Source organism: Patagioenas fasciata, chromosome 19, assembly GCF_037038585.1.
Source record: "Patagioenas fasciata isolate bPatFas1 chromosome 19, bPatFas1.hap1, whole genome shotgun sequence".
In the NCBI taxonomy this organism is placed as follows: domain Eukaryota; kingdom Metazoa; phylum Chordata; class Aves; order Columbiformes; family Columbidae; genus Patagioenas; species Patagioenas fasciata.
In genome coordinates, this window is record NC_092538.1 from 9049804 (window position 1) to 9068518 (window position 18715).

The 18715-nt window shown below is 50.2% G+C and overlaps 2 protein-coding genes across 4 annotated transcripts in view; one reads left to right on the plus strand and one right to left on the minus strand.

Annotated features, from left to right (window-relative positions):
• On the minus strand, positions 1-2072 carry SDF2 (stromal cell derived factor 2). The gene is made up of 3 exons (XM_065853154.2): positions 1913-2072; positions 1640-1836; positions 1-1067 (listed from the first exon to the last, which is right to left on the minus strand). The coding sequence occupies exons 1-3, from the start codon at positions 2070-2072 to the stop codon at positions 780-782; spliced, it is 645 nt and encodes a 214-aa protein (XP_065709226.1). The 3' UTR covers positions 1-779.
• Positions 2073-18715, plus strand: part of SUPT6H (SPT6 homolog, histone chaperone and transcription elongation factor) — a 26362-nt gene continuing 9719 nt past the window's right edge. The window contains exons 1-25 of one of the 3 annotated variants that reach the window (XM_065853152.2): positions 2073-2193; positions 6608-6746; positions 7230-7388; positions 7549-7619; positions 7716-7911; positions 8384-8468; positions 8857-9130; positions 9547-9648; positions 10149-10265; positions 10761-10850; positions 11012-11154; positions 11420-11571; positions 12084-12182; positions 12317-12446; positions 12555-12705; positions 13090-13244; positions 13843-14038; positions 14360-14499; positions 14578-14695; positions 15323-15399; positions 15574-15709; positions 16138-16275; positions 16600-16767; positions 17299-17426; positions 18160-18367. In XM_065853152.2, the coding sequence (XP_065709224.1) occupies positions 6638-6746; positions 7230-7388; positions 7549-7619; positions 7716-7911; positions 8384-8468; positions 8857-9130; positions 9547-9648; positions 10149-10265; positions 10761-10850; positions 11012-11154; positions 11420-11571; positions 12084-12182; positions 12317-12446; positions 12555-12705; positions 13090-13244; positions 13843-14038; positions 14360-14499; positions 14578-14695; positions 15323-15399; positions 15574-15709; positions 16138-16275; positions 16600-16767; positions 17299-17426; positions 18160-18367 (3342 nt within the window). In that variant the 5' untranslated portion in view covers positions 2073-2193; positions 6608-6637. Of the gene's footprint in view, positions 2194-2311; positions 2419-2943; positions 2969-6607; positions 6747-7229; positions 7389-7548; positions 7620-7715; positions 7912-8383; positions 8469-8856; positions 9131-9546; positions 9649-10148; positions 10266-10760; positions 10851-11011; positions 11155-11419; positions 11572-12083; positions 12183-12316; positions 12447-12554; positions 12706-13089; positions 13245-13842; positions 14039-14359; positions 14500-14577; positions 14696-15322; positions 15400-15573; positions 15710-16137; positions 16276-16599; positions 16768-17298; positions 17427-18159; positions 18368-18715 lie in introns of those variants that run through there. The other 2 variants (XM_065853153.2, XM_071817080.1) reach the window with 2 other exon arrangements.

The following is an 18715-nucleotide window of genomic DNA, read 5'->3' on the forward strand; positions in this document are numbered from 1 at the left end:
GAGGATTCAGCTCTTTTATGGTCCCGGGTCCTCACCACGCACAGGGAGAGGTTTGGGGTACACTGTGGGGTGCAGCTCCTGTGGGGGGGTCCTGGCTGGAGGGAGCTGCAAGGGACGGGTTGTGGAGTTTGCGAATGTGCTCTGGGTCAGGTCTGGATGTGGGGCTTGGCTCTGGGTCAAGTCTGGACATTAGGATCCACTTTGGGCTGGATTTAGGTCACAGAGACCCAGTTCATGTTGGATCTTGGGCTGGGCTTTGGGTCAGGTCTGGACATTAGGATCTGCCTTGGGCTGGATTTAGGACTTGGGGACCTGCTTCAGATTGGATCTTGGACACTGGGCTCTGCTTTCAATCAGATCTGGACATTAGGATTCTGTTTGGGCTGGATTTAGGACATGAGGACCTGGTTCATGTTGGATGTTTGGCTCAGCTTTGAACTGGATTTGGAATGTGGGACCTGCTTTGTGCTGGATCTCAGATGCTGGGCTCTGCTTTGGGTCAGGTCTGGACACTAGGATCTGCTTTGGGTCAGGTTTAGACATTAGGACCTGCTTTGGGGTGGATTTAGGACTTGGGGAACCTGCTTCATGTTGGATCTTGGACGTTGGGCTCTGCTTTTGGTCAGGTTTGGACATTGGGATCTGCCTTGTGTTGGATTTGGGGGTCTGCACTCTGGTGTGTGTCAGACCCAGGTGGGTACAGGGGCTGTACTCCGGGTTGAGCTATCCCAAATGCCACAGGGCAGCACCCAGCAGCTCAGTGTCAGTCTGACTGTCCGTCACAACTCAGCGTGGTACTGCTCCGCTTTGAAGACGTCACTGGGCTGCATAAAGATGCCCTCCATCACCTTCCAGTAGTTGTTCTGGCTGGAGGCGGCCATGCCATGCACCTCCTTCTGCCCGTGGATGGGCCGCCCGTACTGCTCGCCCGTCACCGAGAGGAAGACCTCGGTGGAGGCGTGCTGGAAGCGCACCTCGCCGTCCCGCGCCCAGTACGTCCCACTGCAAACCACGGTCCAGTCGTCCAGGTAGTCGCCCTCGCCGGCCTCTCCAAATGCGCTCACCTCCTGTGGGTGAAAAACAGCTTGTTTGGGGGCTGGGATGAAGAGATGGGGGACCACGCTGAGCTGGACCCAGAGGGCAAGGAGGGGTGGGGGCAGAGGAAAGGGCTGGGTCTTGGGGATAAAGTGGGGGACCTCAGTGTGATTGGGGCTTAGCTGGGACTTGGAGAGCCTGGTTGGGACTTAATGGGGGCAAGGAGGAGCTGATAGGGAGGGAGGAACAAAGTGGGACTCGTAGGGACATAGGGGACCCAGTTTGGACTAGGGAAAAAGACAGAGCTAGCAGGGACACAGGGGACGCATCTGGGACTGGGAGGGATAGGGAAAATGTGGTAGGGACCGGGGAAGAAGGTGAGACTGGTTGGGACCAGGGAACAAGACAACTGGTAGGGACAGAGGGGACAAGGGGGACCCAGTCAGCACTGGCGGAGACAAGGAAAACCCAGTGGGGACCCAGCAGGTCCAGGGTGACAAGGGGGATCTGGGTGACAAGGCGGACTCGATTGTTCCTGGGGAAAGGGGCTGGGCCCAGGGGACAAGTTGGGGCTCCCCGTTGAGGCCGGGGTCCCGGCGGGTACCTGGTTCCCGGAGAGCGGGGAGGCAAAGCGGTGGCTGTGCAGGTTGCGGCCGGTGCCCAGGTGGGTCAGGCGGATCTGCTGCCCGCACCGCACCGGCCGGCCCCGCTCGCACACGGCCGCCGTGCGGCCCCGCACCCGCCAATAGCTGTTCCCGTCATCCGCGGCCGACACCCCGGTCACCGACTGCTGCCCGCTGCCTGCGGAGAGGGAGAACCGCGCTCAGCCCCGGCCCGACCCGTAAGGAGGTAAAGCGGGGGATGTGCGTCCCGTTACCGGAGCCGTAGCGCACGTCGTGCGAGTGCAGGCGGACATTGTGCCGCACGTTGAGCAGTTTCACCACGGAGCCGCAGGTGACAGGCCCGGAGCCGCCGCGAACCGCCGAGCCCAGCGCCAGCACCAGGACCAGCACCGGCAGCAGCACCGCCGGCACCATTCCGCCGCCGGAAGCGGAAGTGGCGCCGCTCACGCCCGCCCGGAGGTCGCCGCTCGTCTGCTCCGCCCCCCTCGCTCGCCGCCGCCGCCGCGGAGGCCTCCATTTTCCCTCGGCGCCTCGGGTAAGGCCGCGCCGGGCGGCACCGGGGCTGCGCCGGGCCGGAGGAGAGCGAGCGGTTGCGGGGGCGGGGACCGGCAGGGTTCGCGTCACCCCCTGCGGGTTGGGGGGGCCCGTTGCCAGGGGAACCACGGGGCCGCTGCCAGGGGAACGACGCGGACGCTCGGGGCCCGGGGCGGCTCCGAGGCCTCCGGGGGTGGCTGGCTGGCTGCGGCGGGCCTGGGCCCCGGTAAGGGCGTTAAGGACGGCTCGGTGCTTGGCGTTGGGCTGGGCCGCGGGGCCCCATTGTGGGGGATGAAGGCAGCGGCGGCTCCTCCGCTCCCGGGTGGGGCTGGCGTCGGCGGGAGCTCCCGGGGCGGAGACCCGGTGGGGCCTGCGGGGGGAGCCGGGCCGGGCAGCGCCGGGGGAGCCCGGGCGGGGGGCAGAGGGTTGGGGCTGCTCCCCCCGCGGACACGAGGGGCCCGGAGCCCCTGCCCTCCCGGCTCCCCCGTGACAGAGCCCCGGGGCTGCGGGACATCGGTGACACGGCAGGAAAAGCCGGTGGATGCGAGGGGATGGGCACGGAGAGCCTCGGCCTGGCTCTGCTGGGAGGAGGGAAGGGGTCTGACCGCTGTTTCTCGGGTGCGCCCGTGGTCCAGCTTGTTCTGCAGGTGCGATTCCCAGAGCCCTGGTTTGGCTTTGCAAACTGCTGACAAGGTTCTCCGTGAAAAGCCGAGAGGCAGCAGCATGGGAAGGCCCTTTGGGGGATTAATACCTGCCTGAAGGGTGTCGAAGAAAGGGTAGGGACAAATGATTGGTGCTCACGGTGGAGTGAGGTTATTGTGGAGCTTCACAGTCATCTTTGCTGCCTTTTTTTGTTTGTTTCTGAATATGGTGATGTGGTGAAGGAAAGTTTAATCCTGAATTATTTAGGATCGCTGTGGGAAATTGTAGAGACCAGATAATACTGAATGTCTGAGTGCTAGTGTGGGAAATGAGATACGGTGGCAACGGGTGTAATGAAGGTAACAAACACCACAGCAATTGACTCTACATCAGCTTTTACTATTCAGGAAAGAGCTGTTGGTGTCTCATCAATTGTTTCTTTTAAAACATTACTTCAACACCCCGCCATAGTCTAAAAAGGATATTTTGGAATTACTTTAAAGGAGCAGTGAACAAAGCAGAAAACATTCATTACTCTGCTGCATAAATCGTTGGCAGTTTGTGCCTGGATGTTATTGGCAGCTCTGGTTTGCTCATCTCAAAAGAGCAGGACTGGAAAAGGTGTGGGGCAGGGGTGGTGCAGATGAACAGGTTTCCAGACAAACAAAATATTTGTTTCCTCACCTTAGGGGCAAAGCTTGCTGACAGGAGACATGATGCAGGTGTGTGAAGTCATGGGCAGGTCAGGGAAAGCGAGGAGGGAACATCGATTTTCTGTTTCTTACAGGAAATTATGATGCAGCAGGTCTAAAATAAGCAGGCGGAAGTGCTTTTTTGCACAACATATCATTAAACTGTGACACTCTGCCACGTTATGTTCTACTGCCTGAGAGCGTTGGGGGCGGTGGGACCAACAGGGAGCATTAAAACTAACGAAGCAGGTATGGGAAGTTCCTGAGCTGCAGTGGCTGTGCTGTCTGGACTTTCCCTGTTGCAGTGTCGTTGGTCTCCAGACATTGTTTTGCTCTGTGTTCCTTCGCGCACCCACCACCAAGGAGGATGGCAATGTCTGGTTTAGGTCCTGACTTCAGAAGTTGGTCAAACAGCTATACAAACTGGATACAAAACTATATGTTGCTGATGAAAAGAGCGCTCTGCTCAGGGTCATCCCAGTTGAAAGGAGCCTGTGGACTCTGGACAGTTGTGACCTTAAGCTGAGCAAAGTGCGGCTGCCCCTGGTCGAGAACCGAGGTCGTGTAATCACTCAGCCCCGAGCTGCTCCGGCATCGCCGCCGGGCGAGCCACGTCATGCTGGAGCTGCCTCGCTCGCAGCTTTGCTCTTGTCTTTGGTCCATCTTGATCAATGTCTGGTGGCCATGAGATATCTTTGGGGTAAAGCTATATGTATATATCACCTACAGGAGCTTGTGTACAGGTAAGTGTGCAGGATTAGGCATTGTCTACCTGACTTTTTGGTGCTCTGGTGCAATTTAGTGCTCGCTCCCATGCTGTGGCAATCTCTGACCCTCTCCTGGGAGTGTTACAGGAGCAAGGATGTGGCTCCGAGGAGAGGCCCAGAGCTTGATACACCTGGGCTGACCCAATGCTCCTTAGCCCGGAGTCCCTGCCTGCCTCCCTGTCCTGTTTTATTTCAAATAAAGGCCTCTCTGGAGCGAAGGGTGGGAGATGCACCTTTAGTTCACACCTGAATCAGCGTCTCCTTGGTAACAGCTGCCCTTGCATCCCTTTGCCACGCAAAGTGACATCCCTACTGTCCCAAGGTGCCTTTTGTTGGAGCGGAAATCACCGGGTTTTGTGGGTGGTTGGCTTGTGTGGAACCTGCTCAGCCACATCATTAAATGGGATGGTTTTCCTAAATCCGAGCTGTTCCCCGCGTCCAGACAGATTTGATTTGATGTGAAGTGAAATTGCCAGTAAATGGTAGAATAAGCAATGAGGAAGAAAGTTGGAATTGTGAGGAAAATGTTTCACTGACAGAGAATAGTGAAATTTTAAATGGTGCTATGACGAGGGGTTAGTGTGTTGATCATGGACAGGAGTGAACTGAGGTTATTACACTTGGAAATACTCTAGGAATAGCCACTTAGCCTGCAGTTTTGTATATGTTAATGCACCCTGATAGATACATGTAGAAGAATTGGTGAGGAAGTGTGAAGTTGACATAATATTCATACACAGGTTGGAAAAGATATCAATTCCTGTTCCTATTGCCTGTAGTTACACAATTCATCGGTGGCATTTGCTTCAGGAACACATTTAACTAACATCTGTACCGCTTTCCAAAGCGTGATTTCTGAGAGGGATGCTGAAATACATACAATTTTTACAGTGTCCTCTCAAGAATGGGACTCTCTAACAGAGAAATAAGTCCCTGGTTTTCTCAAAGTCGTCGTGTTTGTGCACCAGATGTGTGGATCTTGGGGCAGAACATGAAGTTCCATACGCGAGAAGTGTCATGGAAAAGCCTTGATCAGGTTGTTCCGTATGGGGTTGATTCTCTTCAGCTGTTTGTTTGCAATGGGTAAATGATGACGGGAACGTTTTGAAGCGTGTTTGTTTAGATACCGTTCCCTGGCATATGGGATTGTTTTCTCATCTTTTTTTTTTCTTTCATGTTAAATTACCTCAGATGTAATTTATAAGTGTGGATAGTGTGAGGGAAGATGCTGTTTGTGCACAGCCGAGGAGTCTCAGCAGATAACCATTTACATCAGATGTAATTTAATATGGAGGTTTTGGCTTTAGATCTGACACCTCCTCTGAGCTGCTTTTTGTCCCTTCGCAAAGGCTGGTACTTCCTCCTGGGCTGGCGTTTTCATCTTCACAGCCATTTGTGGAATTGGTTTATTTTTTATTATAGCTGACTTCTGTGAGCTTCTGTTGGTTTTGTGTCTGTAAAAAGGAACTAAAAAAAAAAAGTCCTTTGAAAATTTTAAAAATCACAGCAAGTTCTGTAACCACAAGAAGCGGAAAGTTCAGAGAAACAGAACTTGAGCAGTGTCTTTACAGACACACACTTTCCATTGTGCCAAGTTTGATTTATTCTACTTCCAGAAACCTCAGTTGGGGAGAAACCTGAAATAAAAGGTTCTGGATATAAAAACCCATCCCGTTTCTGTAGCCTCTTGTTACTTCCCAATCTCAGTACAGAGGCCTCTGAGCTGGAACACCCCGGCAGTGGCTCCGACTGTGTGGGTCGATGGAACTGGGGAGCCCCAGCACCTCTCCTGTGGCTGCTCCGCGGGCTCTGCAGAGCCTCACTAACAGCCTGTGACTGCAGCTCCCTCAAGGCCCTTTTCAGGGTCATTCTGGCTTCATTAACTGAGTGAGGATTAATCATATTAGATCCTAATTGGCTGGACTGTGTGCCCAACACTGTGCAGTGTCGGTGGCAGTGTGGGGTTGCTTTCATGGCCGCGTGGGAGAGTGTGGATGGGGTGAAGGGCTTTGGCTGCGTGCGCCATTTCAGCCGCAGCCGGGAGCTCGGCCGTGTAACAAACGGTGCTGTGACAGGCCCTGTTCTACTCACCGAGACACGGGCTGACAGGACCTGGCAGCACTTGGTTGCTCCTTTGCTTGCCTAATTTCTGGTGACAGGGATGTCCAGGCAGGGTGGACACTGGGTAATTCACAGCCTTGACAGATAGTTTGAGACCCTCTTTCCTTGGCTGTGCTCTCTCCAGAACCCAGCAGGGGAATGTGCTTGTGTTTTGCTTGCTCAGCTGATGTGATGGATGTCTCCTCTCCCCCAGTTCTGTGCAGCCGTGTGAGACGCTGCAGCCATGTCTGACTTCGTAGAAAGCGAAGCGGAGGAGTCGGAGGAGGAGTACAACCAGGATGGGGAGGTTGTGCCCAGAGTAACCAAGAAATTTGTGGAGGAAGATGAGGATGGTGAGTCTGGCTGTCTGTCCTGAGTTTGCTGAATTCTCTGTGTGCCTCGCTGCTCTATTTTACATCTCATGACTCTGCAGATGGAGCAGTAACTGTGCTATAATAGCATGGCCATCTGTACTCAATAATCTCAGTTGTTTAAGTGCTTCCGTTCCTCAAAGTGCTTACATGGTTTTTATATTTGGCAATAGAAAATACACTACTTCACCCCTGTGGGACTTGCAGTCACATAATTGGACAGTAAACAGTAAAAGCAGAGGAATTCTCCCAGTGTGACCACTCCACCTGTTCCCTCTGCAGAGAGAACATGAGATAAGAAGTGGGATTCTGGCATGAACAGCTGGCTGGGTTCTGTGTCAGTAAAAGTGCTCAGTGATAACACTCTGCCTGAATAGTGTGAAGGAAGATGTTTGTACAGAGCTGAGAAGGAGTCTCAGCAGATAACCAATGAGTACATGTCTAATACTTGCTGCTCTCCACCAGATGAGGAAGAGGAGGAAATGAATCTCGATGACCAAGATGAGCAGGGGAACTTGAAAGGATTCATTAACGATGATGACGATGAGGAGGAGGAAGAGGAGGAAGAAGGCAGTGACTCTGGAGACTCTGAGGATGATGTTGGCCACAAAAAGAGAAAGCGCAGTAAGTTTTATGGTGATTGTTCAGAGCAGGCCACAACATAACGCTCTCACACTGCCCTGGGTGTCTGCATGGGCTCGGGAAGCTATACCTGTCACACTGAGTGGTCCGTTCCCAGATTAGTGAAGGGGGACTGTAACTTATCGTTACTTTCTTCTCATAGCTTTTGATGACCGCCTGGAGGATGATGATTTTGACCTCATTGAAGAGAACTTGGGCGTTAAAGTCAAAAGAGTGAGTTGTGTTCCTGTGCTGCTGCTCAGGGAGGAATTTCAGTTCTGAGTGTCTGTTTGAGGGATTCTGTGCACTAACAAACCTGTTTACTTGCAGCAAAAATTCAGACGTGTGCGAAAAATGTCCGATGATGAGGATGATGAAGAGGAAGACTATGGGAAGGAAGAACATGAGAAGGAAGCCATTGCTGAAGAAATCTTTCAGGATGGGGAAGGCGAGGAGGGAGGAGAAGCTGTTGAAGCTCCTGTTGCTCCACCAGAAGAGGAAGAGGAGGAGGAGGAAGATGAATCGGGTGAGTATGGATTGTCAGTTACATTCAAAGTTTGTCCAAGGATTAAAGCACAGGTATGAAGTTAAGACTTTCTCTGAGCTAGAAGTAACCAAAGGCTGTAGCCGTGTAATGGTAAAGCTCTTGTCTCATTAGTACAGTCTTTAGAATTAAATTTTTCTGGGTGGCAGGTTTAGTTTGCCTGTCTAAACCGCTTTGCCCAGAAGCACATGACGTGCTGAGGTGTTGAATGTCTCCTCTAAGCTGCCTCCAAAATGAGAATGCTTCAAAAGAAGGAACTCAAGGCACTGTTTAGTACCTAGGAATGTCTGAGGTCAGTGTAGGAGATGCTGTGGGCAGCTGGGCAAATCAGCAGCCAGTGGCAGCCAAAGCCTGTGGTGGAGGATCACAGCTGCAATGGCTGAACTGAGATTTGTCAGAGCTACCAGTTGAATATGCGAATGTCCTGACCACTAAATTGCTTCTCAATGTTCAGACATTGATGACTTCATTGTGGATGATGATGGACAACCTCTGAAGAAGCCAAAATGGAGAAAGAAGCTCCCTGGATACACAGATGCGTAAGTATTGATTGGAAATTGGCCTGGAGCCTCAAAACCAGTACTCAGCTTACTTGATTCTTGCAACTGTAGAGTGATTCAGCTTGTGGTTGGATACCACGGCTCTCTTTCCCCAAAGGAACCTGGTAAATTTAAACATGGAGCTTTCAGTGAAATTTCTTAAATTCCTGACTCCTTCCATTCTTGCCTGTTTTTTTTACAGGGATACCAAAAATTGTCCCTTAAGAGAAGTATTTGCATGTAAAGCTCAGAGTTGTGTACCTATCCATGATTTTTTAGCGTAGGTGAAAAATAAAGCTTAGACTTAGGTGCTCTGGCCACTTCTGTGTGGCTACAAAGATGTTTTGTGATGGCACCATGGGGCTGAACGATAGTTTTTGCCTTCCAGTGCTTTGCAGGAAGCCCAGGAAATCTTCGGTGTGGACTTTGACTATGATGAGTTTGAGAAGTACAATGAGTATGATGAGGAGATGGAGGAGGAATATGAGTACGAGGATGAAGAAGCCGAAGGCGAGACCCGTGTACGACCCAAAAAGACTACCAAGAAGCGCGTCAGTCGGCGTAGCATCTTTGAGATGTACGAGCCCAGTGAGCTGGAGAGCAGTCACCTAACGGACCAGGACAACGAGATCCGCATGACGGACATGCCTGAGAGGTTCCAGGTGAGGAAAGAGGGTGCTGGTCTGCAGGCAGAAAACATTTCGGCTCCCAGCAAGCACAACAGGCCTGGGAGCTGCAGACCAGCTGGCTGGATTTTGGCATTTCTTTTTCCCTCTTGGAAAATCCCGCCTTTCAAAGGTATAGACTGAAACTCCACCTGCAAAGATAACACTGTGAGCTGTTGTAGCTGTGTAAGCCTGGTTTTGGCACTGATCACAATTTCTCTTTGGCCACTGGGTGCCAGTATTGCACTCCTGGAAGTGATGCAGGGCTTGTGCTCTGCTGTGGGTGTGGGAGGTAGTGAGACCCCATAGGCAACCTGCAGCTCAAAACGATAATTTCCATGCTTCTGGAAATTATTCCAGAAGCAGGGCCCGATGTTGCACATACCTCTGCTCATCCTGTTGTCTTCTCGCAGTTGCGATCCATCCCAGTGAAGAATGCTGAAGATGATGAGCTGGAGGAAGAAGCTGACTGGATTTACAGAAACGCATTTGCGACACCCACCATCTCTTTGCAGGTAAAGGACTACACCTGGGACTTCTGTCCTAAGAGGACTTGAAAGTGATGGAGGTTTCCAGCCTGTAGACATTGTTCCAGAAGTCTGCTCCAGGAATCTCCTCCTTGTTCCAGGAATGTGTGCCCACTATACCTTTTTTTCTGGTTTTCTGGTTTTGAGCACGTCATTTTACATGCAAATATAATCAGTTTTGCATCCATAAAACAGGACAAAAAGGAACGCAGAGAACTTGCAAGAGTGATTGAAAGATCTCTGAGCCACTGTGCACTGAGGGCTAAACTAGTATTAGCCACAATCTGCTCAGTTACATTGGCCAGATCATGCTTCTCTATTTTTCTTTAAGCCAGTCAGGCCTACGATGCTTTTCTGTGGTCCGAAATCAGAGTGTGTAGTTAAACCTGCATTTCCAGCTACCAAAAGCACCACTGTTTTCCAACCTTTGCTGGTATTTTGGGGGCCAGCTCAGGAATACGATCAACATGATGTATTTCTTCTTTTAGGAAAGTTCTGACTACCTTGACCGTGGACAAGCCAGCAGCAGCTTCAGCCGCAAGGGGCCCAGCACCATCCAGAAGATTAAAGAAGCCCTGAATTTCATGAGAAATCAACATTTTGAGGTAATTCACAACTCGGCTTCTTTGCCAGGGTAAGGCCTGTGTTTCTGTTTCCCCATCCTGACAGGATTAGCAGGGGGGCTGCTGGAAGCACTTAGAGCAGCAAACTAGAAGAGGCTGAGATACCGTACCTGGTTGTCTCCCCTGTGACAAAACGGTGCTTCATTGGAAAGTGCAGCTCATCGTGTGTGAGCTGTGGCAATACACGTATTTTAAGACCCATTTGATGAGGCTGATGCTGTTGTATTTCCCTTGATCCTTGAGAAATTGATGCTAAATGAAGCGCAGGAATTTCAGTCTCTTCAGCCTTGCTTGGTCCATTCAGCCTATTCCCTGAGGTGTTACCTGAATGTTGCAGGAGCTTCTGGGTATATGTGGTGTATTCTTTGGTGGGACAGCTGGTTCTTCCACATGGAACAGGGGCATTCTCTGAACTCCTGGCTGCCAGGAACAGCCCAGTCTCCTGCACGGTGGTGATGAGTCTCATTTCTGACCCAGGTCCCATTCATCGCGTTCTACAGAAAGGAGTATGTGGAGCCAGAGCTGCACATCAACGATCTGTGGAGGGTCTGGCAGTGGGATGAGAAGGTGAGGAATGTTTCCAAGCTTGGCTGTGGATGAAGATTTTGCTAATTATTTTTATATGACAAATATCCAAAGATCCTGGTAGCCTGTGTTTAGGAAGGGAGGAGACAGATGTGACACACCACTATGGTGCATGTGACGGCAAGTCTTTGTTCTCATATTAGTGGACCCAGCTGAAGATCCGCAAGCAGAACCTGACACGTCTGTTTGAGAAGATGCAGGCCTATCAGTACGAACAAATCTCTGCGGACCCAGACAAGCCCTTGGCTGATGGAATAAGGGCCCTTGACACTACTGACATGGAGAGGTATGGCACTGTGACTTTCTTATATTAATTCCAAAACAACTCAAAATGTGCATTAACTTGCCCAAATAGCGCAGAATCTCTGACTGCTGCAACCCATTGACTTTAGCCTCCCTACAAAGCCATTAATGAGAAATATTTAAAACTCTTTTGGAAGATGAGCCCAAACGCTCCCTCTGCCTGGTCTATACCAGAGCCAGTTCCCCAAGTGCTCTGACCGTGGTTGGGCTGCGGGCAGGGTGTAACGTGCTGGCTTTACGTGCCATAGGCTGAAGGACGTGCAGTCCACGGATGAGCTGAAGGACGTGTATAATCACTTCCTGCTGTACTATGGGCGAGACATCCCCAAGATGCAGAATGCTGCCAAGGCTGCTCGAAAGAAGCAAAAGCGCATCCGAGAGGATGGTGAAGAGGAGGAAGGTTTGTCCCCAGACTTAATAGACTCCTAATTGTGGGCTGTTTGAAAATCCTGGTTCAAAAGAGTAGTAAAGAAGTCTGTTGCAAAGCCCATTTGTTTGCAGAGAGCATCTCTGCTGTTTGCTTCTATCTCAAGTTAATCTCAGCTCTTCCAGGCATCGCTGAAAATGTTTAAAGTTTGTCACACAAGGTGCTGCTTTTCTGATGGACTGAATACCATCCCTCATGGCAGAGGCCAAAGCAAGGATCAGCCACCTTGATGTGTGCTTTAACACGCAACTCAGGGATACTGCTATTAAAACTGCAAAAGAGTGAAACTGAAGAGAACGTTTTCAGGGTGGTTTTCTAACCCTGGATAGTTTTAAGGCTACTGTGACCTTTAAGGTGTGTTTGTGGAATTTAGGGGCTCTTCTGCACGATGTAGGTTGTGTTTGATCCCTTCGCTGTGCTGTAACAGCCTGCAGCTGTCTGGATGCTTCTGTAAAGAGTCCTCACTAAATGTATCCTTCCCATAGGTGAAGGGGAGGACGCAGAAGACGATGAGCAGAAAGGGCCGGAGCTGAAGCAGGCGTCCCGTCGGGATATGTACACCATCTGCCAGACAGCTGGGCTGGGTAAGGGCTGTGTTCTGTCGTGCTGAGCTTGCTGTGGCCTGGCTCACCTGTAGAAGGACAACTGGTAGTTTCACTCAGTATAAGCTGCAGTACCCTTGTCCTCATTATTTTTGTGTTTTGTTTTGTTTTCCTAGATGGCCTGGCTAAGAAATTTGGTCTGACACCTGAGCAGTTTGGAGAGAATCTCCGAGACAGTTACCAGCGTCATGAGACAGAGCAGTTCCCTGCAGAGCCCCTGGAGCTGGCCAAGGATTATGTGTGTAGGTCAGTGGCGGGGGAACTGCGTTGATGTTGTGTAGATGTGACACAGAGGAGGGCATGTGGGGACATTCTCAAGTCCTAAACCTTCACATTGCCTTTTTGCTTTTATAGTCAATTCCCAAGCCCTGAAGCAGTGCTGGAAGGAGCCCGCTACATGGTGGCTTTGCAAATAGCCAGAGAGCCTTTGGTCAGACAGGTCCTGAGACAGACTTTCCAAGAAAGAGCTAAAATCAACATTTCACCAACCAAAAAGGGGAAGAAGGTAAGGAAGGGAACTCTGACTCTGTGGGTCAGTTCAGGGAAGGATCTAAATAGCATACAGATGCTCATTTTTGCATCTGAAAACTTCTCCCATGTCAGTGGCAACTCTGAATAAATCTTAGAGCAACATGTGAGCTGGGCTGTTGTAGAAGCCAGCTCAGCAGCACGCTGTGTTTTGAGATGTTGCCTTGAATTATTGAAACAGTCTCTTTTTCTCTGGGACTGGGAACGAATTCCACTGTGTCCTGCTGGGGAGGGAAATGCAGACTGGCAGGCATAGAGATGAGGGGGTATTGAATGAAAACCATTGTCTGCTACAGTCTACAGAGGGGTCTTTCTTCACGAATGCCCTGCATGCGTGGTGACTGTCTCTCCTCTCTCCCAGGATGTTGATGAAGCCCACTATGCCTATTCCTTTAAATACTTGAAGAACAAGCCTGTGAAGGAGCTGCGAGATGACCAGTTCCTGAAAATGAGCCTGGCAGAGGAGGAGGGACTGCTGACTATAGATATCAGCATTGACATGAAAGGAGTGGAGGGGTGAGTCCTCACTGGCTATGCCATCCTTGCCTTGGCAGAGCTCGTTCATTCAGTGCTGCTGTGTTGCTAGAGCTCCTCTGTAACCCAGACTGCTCCTGGAAATCATGGCCTTTTGGTTTCCTGCCCCTTAAAGCCAAGTGGTCTCTCAGAGTCTTGCTCTTTTCTTCAATGTAATGAAAACTTTAGCAGATATCTGGCTTGTTCATTTGAAGGCAAACTCTGAAGCCTTTAGGATTTTTGTGAAAGATTATGGTTGTTTCCCAGCCACCCTCACTGTTTGGCTCCTTGAGTCCTTCCCTGCACACTCGAGTAGCCACGCTGTGCATTGTGGGTGTGCTGGCCTGGCTGTGGGCTGCCCCGTGTTGCACTGATCAGGCCTCTCTGTGCAGCCAGCACAGCGTTCAGCTGTGATCTCTGTAACAGCAGAGCTTTGGCATCTGAAGGAGTGTTTGAAGGGAGGATTGGGTCATCCCTACATTTTCCAGGCAGCTCACTGAATCTTCAATACTGCTATTACATCCCTGGGCAGGAATCACCAGTGATGGTGCTAATGCAGGTGTTGGAGCCCTTCTGTATCTCCACCTCTCATTTCTTGCAGTTACGGTAGTGACCAGACATACTTTGATGAAATCAAACAGTTCTATTATCGGGATGAGTTCAGCCACCAGGTGCAAGAGTGGAACCGGCAGCGTACGATGGCCATTGAGCGCTCCCTCAACCAGTTCCTCTATGTGCAGATGGCTAAAGAGTTGAAGAACAAGCTGTTGGTGGAGGCCAAGGAGTACGTCCTCAAGGTGAGAAGGGAGACGGGTGGGTTTAAGTCAGAACTGGGTTGCAAATGCTAACTGACCTGCAGTGTGCTGGAGATTGCTGCTGATGGGCCGTACCGCAGGCTCTTGGGAAGGAGGAGGAAGCAGGCGGGGGTGCGAGTCTGGTTCTTTCCCAAGGATGGAGAAAAAGCAGATATCTTGGTGGGAGGGAGAAGAGCTGGTCCCAATCCTGGCAGAATAGACTGTCTTGCTGCCTTGAGCAGTCCACGGCTTTCCTCCTGGAGAAGGGCCGTGCCAAAGCACCTGCAGTGGATTTTCTCACTCTCCCCTTCTCTGTTGTACCAGGCTTGCAGTCGGAAACTGTACAACTGGCTCAAAGTAGCTTCATACCGTCCTGATCAACAAGTGGAGGAAGATGATGATTTCATGGATGAAAACCAAGGGAAGGGGATTCGAGTGCTGGGCATTGCATTTTCTTCAGCCAGGTAGAAGGAAAGGAGTTTCCTCTGGATCCATGTACAGGTTTATCAATCCTCCGTGTCTGAGTGATGTCTGTTTTGCAGGGACCACCCCGTGTTTTGTGCCCTTGTTAATGGAGAGGGTGAGGTTACAGACTTCCTCCGGCTGCCGCATTTCACAAAGAGAAGGAACGCCTGGCGTGAGGAAGAGAGGGAGAAGAAGGTGAGACTTGGTGTGGCTGTTGTCAAGATGAATGTCTGCATGTCACTTCTGGTACCATGTGATCCAGTGTGGGCCAGAGAAGAATAGTCAGTTTGAAGACAGCTCAGGCCTTGTCACTCTTGCTTGCAAAAATACTGCGTTTTCCCCACCCTGTGATTATTCTGGTAGAACAGTTGCTTCCAGTTGCATTCCAATTCATCTCTTTTGCTCCTCTACAGGGAGTGACAGAGCCTTGTCATTCCCAGATTCTACTGGTTGGGAGTTTGTGAGCTTCTGTGGTCTCAGCTACAGAAATTTCCCGTTTCCATGATCACATTGTAACAGTGAGAAGGTGTGGGATCTGTTGGAGCTTGGATCAGACTTTTGACTTCCATTCCCTACTTGCACTGATTTTCTGTAACAACAGTGTGATGCCATGAGTCTTTCCTCTGCAGAGCTTTCCTGTTTGTCCTTACAGTTGTCAGAGCTGCAAGGCCAGCCAGTGGAAAAGGCGTTTAGCCATGGTCGTGTCATGGTGGCAGTGGGGGAGGATTTGTCCTGTGAAATAGGAACCTAGGACTGGTAGCTAGCTCAATACAGAAACCCTCTAGCTTTTCCATTATGACCTGTCTCAACTTTCCTTTCCAGGCCCAGGATATTGAAACCTTGAAAAAATTCCTCCTGAACAAGAAGCCTCACGTGGTGACAATTGCGGGCGAGAACAGGTCAGATGGTGTTTCTTCCACTTCCCAGTTTCTTTGCCATCCTTTCCTCTTGCCTGTCTACATTTCACTGTTTCTGTCTGTGGTGTGAGCTAACCCCCTGGGGTTATGTCCCTAAGTGATTCCAGGACCCAGCTTTGTGCTGTCCCCTCAATCCCCTTGGCTGTTTCTCCGTAGGGATGCTCAGATGCTGATGGAGGATGTAAAGAGAATTGTTCATGAGCTGGATCAAGGGCAGCAGCTGTCCTCTATTGGTGTGGAGCTGGTGGACAATGAGCTGGCCATTCTCTACATGAACAGCAAGAAGTCTGAGGTGAACCTTCTGTTATTCCAGCTGTCCCTTAGTCTTGTCACTCATTTGTGCTGTCTCATCCTCCATTTGTTGCATTGGCCTTGCCTTGTATCATCTGCTGCCTCATGTGATCCATCTAGACAGTGACGTACTGGTCTTTGGATCAAGGCAAAACATTTTACTTAGGCTACCCTGCAGAGATCAGTGCCAGCAGATGTACAAATTTAATATTAATGTAGACTAAAATGCATCTTGCTCAACAGAGTGGATGGAGTTGTTCTATTCCTGGTTGCAGCAGAGTTCCTGGGAGACTTTGACCTCAGCTCTCTTTGTGTTGAGCACCAAATGCTTCTCTTGTTCCATTCTCTATCTGATGTGTCTTTGCTACTTGTGCTATAAAGTGTGAAAACACCAATGAGGGTTTTCCGTGATTCTTTGGCCTCTTGCAGAATGAATTCCGGGATTACCCACCACTGCTGCGTCAAGCCGTGTCCCTTGCACGCCGCATTCAGGACCCCCTCATAGAGTTTGCCCAGGTCTGCAGCTCTGATGAGGATATTCTCTGCCTGAAACTCCACCCTCTGCAGGTAACTTTTCCTTGTGAGATCCTTGGGCAAGGAAGAAATTTCTCTGCAAATGAAAGTAGCCTAGAAGGCCTGGGACAGTTAGTTGTCGAAGAAAAGTATTCCGAATTGAACTGGTGCAAGTTCTGCCGATTCTATGCCATATTCGGGATACAGCACCTTTTCTTTTGCCTCCTTTGGTTCATCTGCCTCCTGCCTTTAGGCTGTTCTTGGGGCTGAGGTGCAGTACAGCTCCTGAAAGCCAGTCTGTTATGTTGGGCTTAGCTTGCTTATGGCAGAGCGTCGCACGCGTCTCTGTGCAAGCTTAATGCCTCTCCTTTCTGGCAGGAACACGTGGTGAAGGAGGAACTGCTGAATGCCCTCTACTGCGAATTCATAAACCGTGTGAACGAGGTGGGAGTGGATGTCAATCGGGCAATTGCTCACCCTCACAGCCAGGCTTTGCTGCAGTACGTGTGTGGCCTGGGACCACGCAAAGGCACTCACCTGCTAAAGGTAAGGCAGCTTCCGTCCCTGCCTACAAAACCAAAACACATCACCAATAATGTGTGAGTTGGCCTGGTGACAGTGCTGTTACGGGCTGAGTCAGGATCCCGTATGCCAGATGCAGCTGACAGGTCCATTGATGTGTGTTTTAGTACGTGTTACCTCACTGCACCTGACCCCAAGGCTCTGCTTGGACTTAGGTCCTTGATAGACCTGCGCAACTCAGCAAATCCATCAGTCCTAGTGAGCTCCTTAACCCGCAGGAACAGATGCACTGTTACAGTATCAAGACACCTCCATACTGTAGAAAACATGAGGCAAAAAGCCAACACTTTTCCTGAGAGTTGGAGCTGTTCCATGTGGAGTCACTCCCTCTCATATGATGTTGAGACACAGGCAGGGGGCAACAATTTCTGAGCTGTGATGGGCTGGATTATGTCAGATGTTTTAACACTGTGGTGTCTGGTGTGAGTCCTCTGCCTTTCCCAGAGAACCATTCTGTTCAAATGGCAAAGTTTATACAATGACCTCTCTCTCTAGATCTTAAAACAAAACAACACACGTCTGGAGAACAGGACCCAGCTGGTTACGATGTGTCACATGGGACCCAAGGTGTTCATCAACTGCGCTGGCTTCATCAAAATCGACACGGCGTCGCTGGGCGATAGGTGGGTATTGGGGGCGTTCGATGTTGTAGGGGGTGTGGAATTAGTGTGAGCAACAGGCTGAAGCAATCTTGTTCCATGGAATCCATGTTCCCAGGAATTTCTGTGTGGCCCCTCTGGTCTCTGGCCAAGTTCAAGTATTGCTGCTTATTAATCCGATTCTTAAGGGCAGCTAAACTCGCATAGCAATGTGAGATGCCGAACATTAATTATATAGCATGCTATGGTTTGAAAGACCCTTTGTGGTCAAGAGGAACTAAACTAAAACCAGTTGTGCCCTAACGTTGTCACCGTGCATGTCTGTCAGTAAACTGTGTGCACTTTTAGTTTCTGCCTAGTCCTGTCATCAGTATTTTATTTTTCTGAAGTTTCAAACTTGAGGCATAACTTGACAATTTAGCTTCCTCTTAAACTAGTAGCAATACTGGGAAGTTTGTGAGCAGCTGTGGCACACAGTGGTGAAATGTAGATAGCATCCAAAATGCCCGGTTGTATCTTTACAGTACAGGAGCTGCAGGTTGGAATTTGTCTTATCTTGCCTTGGCTCCTGTTGATTTAGCAGTGAAGGATTTGTTGTGTCCTTTTCAGAGTAGTTTGTTCCACTGAGGGCAGCAGTGACAAAGCAGCCACACAGCCTGTAGTGATGCTCAACGGTGTGATTTGCTGTTGAGCTGAAGGAGGTGACTCTGGAACTCTGCAGAGTTCTTATCTAAACATTGCTTTGGTTTTATTTCAGTACCGATTCCTACATCGAAGTCCTAGATGGGTCTAGAGTCCATCCTGAAACCTACGAATGGGCAAGAAAAATGGCAGTGGATGCCTTAGAATATGATGAGTCGGCAGAAGATGCTAATCCTGCAGGAGCTCTAGAGGAGATCTTAGAAAACCCCGAGCGTCTGAAAGACCTGGATCTCGATGCCTTTGCTGAAGAACTGGAAAGACAGGTGTGCTGGGGGCTCCTGGTGCTGAGCAACAGAGGGAAAGCTCTGCTGTCCAGTTTCTTAAGTTTTATAGCTGGTGACCCTTATCCTTCTTAGGAGTTGAGCATTTAGCTGCTGCTGTTCTGTAAACAGCCACGAGTATTCAGTGTTTGACAATGGCATGTGGTAAATGCTTACAGAAAGTACACTTTGGTACTTTTGACCTTCTCAGCATCCTCTGACTGAGCTCCACAGTTTGATGGTACCCTGTGCATTCCTCTTTTTTTAAATTTGCTGTTCGATGAGTTCCTTGAGCTCTTTCATAACTTATACTGATTCCCCATTTACCTCCTTCCTGCTGCTAATGGCTTT